Here is an 8126-nt window from a genome sequence, read left to right as displayed (position 1 = left end):
GAGACAATAGAATTAGCAGGAATCATATTAAAAATAGCTCTCACACGCAGGCTTCGTGTGCCGAAACCTGGACAGGACAGTTTCAGTATGAGGAACGCATTGTCAAAAGGGTCACGCAAACAAGGCAAACCTGAGTTACTGTCACACGCCCCCAGGCTACAGAAACAAGATGACCAGACGCCACGTGGTGGCCCTGGCTGGACCCTGGAACAGAGGAGTGATCAGCTGCCTCGGGCACGTGGCACACAGCCCTTCAGCTTCCCTGTGAGGCCCCCCAGCGTGGCTCCTGGGAAGCTGGGGAGCAGGCGCTGGTGGCCCCGCTGGACGCCAGCAAAGGCATCTCTGGGGAGGCCTGGTCAGGAGGTGGCAGCGCGTTGCTCAAAGGAAACGCGGTCTCTCTTCCCCTCACACGGCGAGGTGAAGGGGGCGCCTGTCATGTCGGAGCTGCACGAGGGACACCGGGCCGCCCTGCTCTGTGGAACTGCTGGGGCGCAGGGCCTCTCGATGCCACAGGGCGCCCGTGTCCGTGCAGATGGGTCCAGACGACATCTGTGACCTTGAGCTTCTCTTTTCCTGGTGTTCGCTGGCAGCCGCCGGCCTGGCTTGCAGACGTTGGGGAAGTTGAGCCCGGGCTGGTGTTAGGGCGCCGGTACCTGAGCTCCTCCAGGCGCTCTTGGCTGTGAGCCCGAGGGCCACCGTGGAGCTGCGGTTTCCTGGAGAAGATCTTTCAGGAGCTGTTTCTCAGATGGAGAACACGTTCCTTTTTAAAGCTCAGTAAACGGGCCGCGCACTTTTAGGGACAAGATGACAGCAGGGAGGTGGGAGGAACACGGGAGAGGGCGGAGGGCCACAAACCCGGGGTCAGCTCCGAGAGACAGCGGTCAAGTGCCCCCAGCACAGGGAACTGAACGGGCCGGGACACACCTGCTGCCTTCGGGAGCCCGTGACCAGAGGAAGGGTGTCTGCCTGGTGACCGGAGGAGGACAGGAGAGGCCCGGGTGGGGACGGAGAGGAAGGGCCCGCACCTCGGAAGAGCCGGTCTTTCTGCAAAGCGGTCAGACCACGTACGAGTCCCCTCGAACGACAGCCTCGGCCTCGCTGTGTGAGCTCGGCTCCCCGCCCCGCAGCCCCGCAGCCCCGCAGCCCCGCAGCCCCGCAGCCCCGCCGCCCCCGCAGAGCGCCAGCTCACCTTCTGCGCGGTCAGGGTCACGGCGCTCCCGTGACTGGTACCAGCGACCCGGGAGGAGATCAGGGAAAAGGCCGCAGCGGGGGGGCCGCCTGGCGACCTGGCGCAGACCCGAGCCCTCGGGCCCACCGAAGCGCCAGACTCGCGAATGGGAGACGCTGCAGAATATTTTCTAAAACCTTTTTGTCAGAGAAGTGCTTTGAGAGTTTCTATAAAACCACGCAGTATAAAAGCCTGTTATTTTAGGGTGTTCATGAAGCACAAGCTAAAAACTGGTTTTAGAAACTGTGGGGGGATTCGGAGCTATTTTAATTCTTAGCAATCCCCTTCAGTGTCAAATACATCCAGTAGGACAGGAATCGAGTCTGTATCACTGAATTCGTCTGAAAAAGGCTGCCCCCCAAACCCCAGAAGACTCAATTTAACAAACAAAAAGAGACTTTAAACAAGGGAACGGGGCACCTTGGCAAACAGCCTTCAGGAGAAACCCAAGTTCCCCTCCTTGTTCAGCTGCAGGGAACAGTCTCTCCATCCGGAAGGAGCCTCGAACTTACACGTCAACTTATCTGCAAAGAGAGAGGCCCGAGCTGATGACCTCACACGCCGGGAGCCGAAGGCTGAGCCCCCCGCACCGGAGCTCCGGCCAGACAGCGGGCAGGGCCGACACACACTCAGGCGCTTGTATAGATGTAAAATATTTTATTTGTAAATGGTGATCTTCTAAATCTGTGTCCACAAATTCCAAAACCCATAACACTCTGTATACTTCAAAAAATTCAATTTTTGCCAACATTAGGTACTATTATACAGAACAGAAAACAAAAACCCGGTAAGACAAATACTGGTAAGATGTCAGAATATTGTACAAGAGAAGAAAAATATTCAAGAAACAAATTTCATACAGCTATTTATCAAGAGAAAAATATATACAATTGATTTATTCTGTAAGATAAAAATACATCATGCCATATACATTACAAGTTCAGAACTGCGTCACTGATATACCAACAGTTTACAGCCCACTTGAATTGTGCACACAAAAACTTCATTTATACTTAGTCTGTGAAGTGTCAGTACCAGAATTTTAAGTACAAAATAAAAAGCTAACCTGGTTCAAAATGCTGATTAAGTTTCTACAAGCAAACACAAAACAGTGTGTTTTTTTAATTAAAGAAATGTAAACAAACAGTTCATACAAACACATTTTAAAATTACATCTTCCGAAATCCTATCGTTGGGGTCCCGCAGCTGCAAGCGTGACCACAACGCTCGTTTTTTTTTTTCCTTTTCAAATTTTTGTGTTGAACAGAAGGCTAGAGTTAGGCTGGAGTCCTGCTACATGATCTAGTATGTTTACATGATTCTCTGTAGCTCGAAACAAAGTTCTAGTCAAAACTACGTCCGCTGAAGAAAAAGTTCAGCCTCCATTTGGGTGTATTTTTAAGCATTATTCACAGTTATCACAAATTGTAAGCACAAAAAAACCTGACTGAAGAAGTAGGGATGCAACAATATAATATGAAAAAGTTAGTTTAAATTACCAAAACAGCTATAAAAGTCGTAGTCATAGCCTACACTCCGTTCTATCAGAAGGTGTATAAAACAATTGAGTACTAATAGACCGTAGTTTCCAAAAAACCCCAAATGCTCTAGGCTGAAATTTTGGTTATTACATAATTATAACGGCGTATTTAAGAACACAAAATTATACTGTGACATCCCTAGGAACATCTTATAAGCACCCGAGCTGCTGCAGAGCCTGGTAGCATTTGGTCAATACTATTTTTATACTGTATTTTTTTCTCAAAATATTTACATATTTGTACAAAGTAACAGGGCCTGTTAGTTCTGCAGGTAACAGCAGCAGCTTGGCTTTCTTCTAACTTTTATTTAAAAATAGCTTCATTCACTTATTCAATAATAAATACAAAAAGTTTCTCTTATTTTACAGAAATCAAAAACTACAATAAACTGACTCATGGAATCAAGTATTTAAATGTATTTTAGTGCAAGTTATTACCCCTTAGCTCTATCCCTAAGGAAGTCATTTCAGTACATTCCTTGTTCAGTGGTGTCTACTTTATTTTAAAAAATCTTTAAGTTAGAGGGCCTGCCCCTGTTTCAGATAAGGCCGTGGCCAGCACTTCGGGCGCCCCGCCTCCCTTTCGCTGGTGATCTCAGTCTGTACATTCATAGGAAGCCCCCAGCCCGGGGCAGGGCAGCCAGCGGCTCTTCGCCCCAGTCAAAGTGTCTCCTCAGCGAGACGCAAAAACACAAAACAAAACAAAACCCACCCACAGAAAGAAGGAGGAAAGAAAGAAGAAGAAAACAAAAGTGCTGGACTGCTCTGAGGTCCTGGTCCGCCCCGGAGGGCCGAGGGAATCAGAACTCCCAGAGGCGAGTTTTCAGAAAGTCATAAAACAGGAAACAAAATCTCTTTCCGTCTGCGAAATTCCACTGGTGTGTCAATCGCTCCTTCCTAGGGACAAGCCGCCGCCGAGGCCGCGAGGCGCTCAGTTCATCCACTTCCGGCAGTTCACGGCCCCGCAGTGACACGGAATCTTGTGCTGGTCGTCTTCGAAGTCGAACTTATAGTCATAGCAAAGCTGCCCACCAAAGACACAGCGTGAGAGAGGCCGGGGTGGGGGCCGGGGGGGCTCATCTGCCCGATCTCAGAACCAGCCGCACAGCGGACCAGCAGAGCACCCCGCGCGGACCGCGACAGACGCCCCCCTGCGCTCACCAGGGGACAGGCACGGCAGGGGACAACGTGCTCGGCCGCGCCACATGGGGGGAGGGGACCGGCTGGAGAGAGCCGCGTTCCCACACCCCCTCGCGGGTCCCCCGACCTCATGTGCCGGTGGGGCCACACCTCGGGGAGGGACCGACCGCCCCACCCCCACCAGCGGACAGCTTTGCTTCCTCCTGCCTCACTCAGAAGAAGGTCTCGGAAAGTCTACTTAGGGTCATCGAGTCACTCCGCGTCTCAGAGCAGCTGCTGCCGCTGCCGCCGGGGGTCCTTGTGCCTCCCACCCCCGGGCCCGCCCTCCCTGATGCGCCTCCGACTCCCCCGGGTCCTTCCGGCCCAAACGTCCCAAGCGACATCAACACGTCCGCTCTGCGCTGCAAGGGGAGACCCCGGCGACTACCGGCAGCTCCTCCCGGCTTCCCAGCCGTGTGCCCCGCTGCTGGGCACTGGCGGGCTCTGCAGGGAGACGCCGCCGCTTCGTGTAAATGCAGCGGCGGCTCGGGGAAGTCCTCAGGCGGGCCTGGGAAGGAAGGACCCGGGGCTCAGGGGTCTCCGTGCGTCCCAACGGCCCTGGTGGTCGCCGGCACCACGCTGGGTTCTCAAATACTTTGATTTAAAAAAGGGATTTCCAAAAAATGACCAAAAAATACAAGAAATCATTACAGAGGGGGCGTCCAACAAAGACTCTCCGGCCCCTGGTCCCCCACCCAGGAGAAGCTCCTACAGAAACCCACACTGCTCAGCAGCACACAGAGCACCGGGCAACGTGTGCTAATCGCGTCTGTGGAAGACAAATTCGGGGAACGTAAGTAAGTGCTCTAGACCAGAAATAACCTTAACAGGTGAAAGTCATCCATGAGCCCAGAGAAACAAACGTCAAGTTCAACACCTAGCATTTTAAAGAAGAGACACAACTGTACCCAAAGAGCCAAACTCTTTGAAACTCTGTTGAGAAAGTCTGTAAGCTTGTGCCGTGAGCTGAGTGTGCAGACTGGCCATCCAGAGCCCCGTGGTGCCCCCGACGGGCCGCCTACAGCCCTCCGTGGCCTCACGTGAGCGTCACGTTCCCGGGGACCACAGAGCCTACAATCTCAGGACAGTCTCCACACATCAGTGGGATGACAGGCAGAATCTTTAAAGAGAGGGATCCTGTCAGTCTGTGACCAAGGGGTCTAGCAGGAGCCTGAGGACACGGGAAAGTGATGCCCCGTGGGTGCTGCGGGGAGATGTGGAGTTTGGGGAGCACGGGGGGAGGGGCGTGGGGGGAGCTGTAGTCCACACATCCCATGCTGCCACGAGGAGGAAGGTGACCCTTGACCATCCGGGTGAAGTGACAGGGTTGTGCCCTCTGACCCACAAGGAGACTTTTTCTAGTGCTGAAGCCCTGGACAAGCCCCAGGCCAGCCGCCGTGCTAGGCAGCTTGCTGCGCGGGGACTACGGGCGGAGCAGCCGGGAGCCCGCACGCTTACCTCTTCTCCTTTCTGGATCCTCCGGCTGGAGCTGATGATGATTTTGTGTCCTCTCTCAAAAGTCACCACTTCAGCCACACAGTTGGGAGCACACGAATGGTTGATGTATCTGCAAGCCATTTCAGAAAACTATATATTACGGAACAGTGGGAAGAAACTTTACGAACATTCAGCTCATAGCGAAAACTTTCTCCTAATTACATTTCTACCTGCTTGTTCACAGAACAAGAACAAACACACAATTTCAAATGAAAATTATTTTCAAAGCGTATCTGCCCTGAATTTTTAATCGTGGAGGCCGCTGTGGGCACGTGGACCCACTGGGCAGAACCTCCTCGCCCAGCTTCCCGCTGCTCACCTGGCAGGCCCTCCTGTGAGTGTCGCGTCGATCACGTGGTCATTATCCATGCGGAACATGTACACGCCACGGTTCTGAAAAAGAAAAGTCAGAAATTCCTCCACGTGTAAGTTCAGAGCTGGAAGACTCAGCTGGAAGTGAACGGAGACACAGCCTGTGCTGTGGGTGCCACACAATCACGTCAGGGGACACGTATGCACACGGAGTGAATGGAAATCCAACGCATCAGGACGCTGCCTGGAACACCAGGCTCATCAGTCTACAGCTGTCTCTATGTGAACACTCACACTGACCAGACAGAGTGAGAAGGATGGAAAAACAAGGAAAACACAAGAATATCCAGATGTTAAGTAAAAAAAAAAATCTTTAAAAAAAGGAAAAAAAAGGAGGGGGCCGCTGGGTGGCTCATTTGGTTAAGCGTCTGCCTTCGCCTCAGGTCACGATCCCTGGATCCTAGGATCGAGTCCCGCATCGGGCTCCCTGCTCAGTGGGGAGCCTGCTTCCCTCTGCCCCTCGCCGTGCTCGTGCTCTCTCGCACACACGCGCCTCCCTCTCAAATTCAAAAAAAATATCCAGATGTGGCTTCCGTTCAAAACTGAGCCTCACAGGACAGTGCAACTTGGCCCTGTTTCCAGCTTTTCGATGGCAAAGTGACAGAAGACGGCCGGCTCTTACCTGAGACTCATACAGCTTCTCTTTCCTGTTTGCAACTTCATTTCGGATGATCGTGCCGATGTACTCGATGACCATGGTGTGCTTCTCGATGTCCCTGGCAGCATACAGGCCCAGCCCCTGTGGAGAAAACAAATAAAAAATGGAAAAAAAGAGTGTGTGTATGTACTTTAAAAATCACTTTGATTTCTTGGACAACAAACCTGACTCCCTTTCATACAAAGGCCACATCAAAGGCCACACTGAAGAACTCACCTAAACTCAAAGTCTTTTTTACTAAATATACTATCATCTGAAACAATCTTAATTATCACTTAAAATCATGCCATTACTATCTCACTTTGTATCTTTTACTAAATTCTGAAGGCGTATTTACAAAGCAGCACCACTGACTGGCTACCGCGTCCTGTCAGACCATCTTATCTTCCATGAAATTCATGCCGCGATCCCACCAACTAAACAGGCCGACAGCTATAGCTGTTATAGGCTATTAGCTTCTGGTATTTACTTTATCCCATCATTGTTTCTTTTTCTCTTCAAGAGTTTATATATTTGACAGAGAGAGAGAGCAAGAGAGAGAGATCACAAGTAGGCAGAGAGGCAGGCGGTGGGGGGGAAGCAGGCTCCCCGCTGAGCAGAGAGCACGATGCGGGGCTCGATCCCAGGACCCTGAGATCATGACCTGAGCCGAAGGCAGAGGCTTAACCCACTGAGCCACCCAGGTGCCCCCATTACTATTTCTAAAACGATAAGAAAGGACAGTAAACTTAGTAAGAAGTAGGGTAAACCATGAGCGACTATTAATACTATAGTCAGGTTTCAGATTTGGCTAGGACTTCCTGGAACCCAGAGCGAGGGGAGAACCAGGAGAAGTTACTCTGCTTTAATTACCAGGAAAGCTGGAAAGAAATACAGCTCTTCGAAAGGCAACTTTTCCCCCAAAGGTTCGAGGCCGCAGAGGAAGATACAGGAATCTGGGCCAGGGAGAACTGTGCAGGCCTCTCCTCTGGCAGCCCGTCCTGTCCTGCCAGTAGTAAATTACAGACTATGTGCACCTTTTTAAGTTTTCAGCATTACAAGTTCTGGAAAAATCTGGACTACTTCCTTGAACATTTGACACTTTCTCATCCCACTGAGTTTCTGCCTTCTCAACTCCAGCTGGCCGGAAGACCGCAGTAACCAAGTAGGGAAGAGCGTGTGCTCACTGGGAAGCCCCCACCGTGGGGCACACGGTACCATGGGCCCGTCTCAGAGACTTTGGTGTGTGAACTGAATTATCTTCTGGGAAAAGAAATTTTATGCAATATATCTGTTCAATTGCAGATATAACTTAGGTGAACGAACCGAAATACACAAAAAAGCAGTACGAATAGAGATCAATATAGTTTGCTATAAGAACAGACAAGATCATGGGGTGCCTGGGTGGCTCAGTGGGTTAAGCCTCTGCCTTTGGCTTAGGTCATGATCTCAGGGTCCTGGGATCGAGCCCTGCATTGGGCCTTCTGCTCGTCGGGGAGATTTCTTCCCCCTCTCTCTCTGCCTCTCTGTCTAATCGTGATCTCTGTCAAATAAATAAAAATCTTTAAAAAAAAAAAAAAAAGAACAGACAAGATCAGTAAAAAAGAATGGAGAATGTAAGGCGATCATGCACGTGTGAAACTTTCATGTGCACTGCTCACACAGCCGTACGG

At 51.0% G+C, this 8126-nt stretch overlaps 1 protein-coding gene across 18 annotated transcripts in view; it reads right to left on the bottom strand.

Annotated features, from left to right (window-relative positions):
- Positions 1-1868: 1868 nt before the first annotated feature.
- The window catches only part of KMT2C (lysine methyltransferase 2C), a 270498-nt gene continuing 264240 nt past the window's right edge, over positions 1869-8126 (bottom strand). For all 18 annotated transcript variants that reach the window (XM_032303952.1, XM_032303959.1, XM_032303957.1 and 15 more), the window contains 4 exons: positions 6439-6555; positions 5764-5837; positions 5406-5514; positions 1869-3792 (listed from right to left, as the gene is read on the bottom strand). In XM_032303952.1, coding sequence (XP_032159843.1) covers positions 3700-3792; positions 5406-5514; positions 5764-5837; positions 6439-6555 — 393 coding nt within the window. In that variant the 3' untranslated portion in view covers positions 1869-3699. The remainder of the gene's footprint in view (positions 3793-5405; positions 5515-5763; positions 5838-6438; positions 6556-8126) is intronic.

The sequence above is a fragment of the Mustela erminea genome, chromosome 11 (assembly GCF_009829155.1).
Source record: "Mustela erminea isolate mMusErm1 chromosome 11, mMusErm1.Pri, whole genome shotgun sequence".
Taxonomy (NCBI): Eukaryota; Metazoa; Chordata; class Mammalia; order Carnivora; family Mustelidae; genus Mustela; species Mustela erminea.
This window is presented reverse-complemented; position numbering and strand designations above follow the sequence as displayed.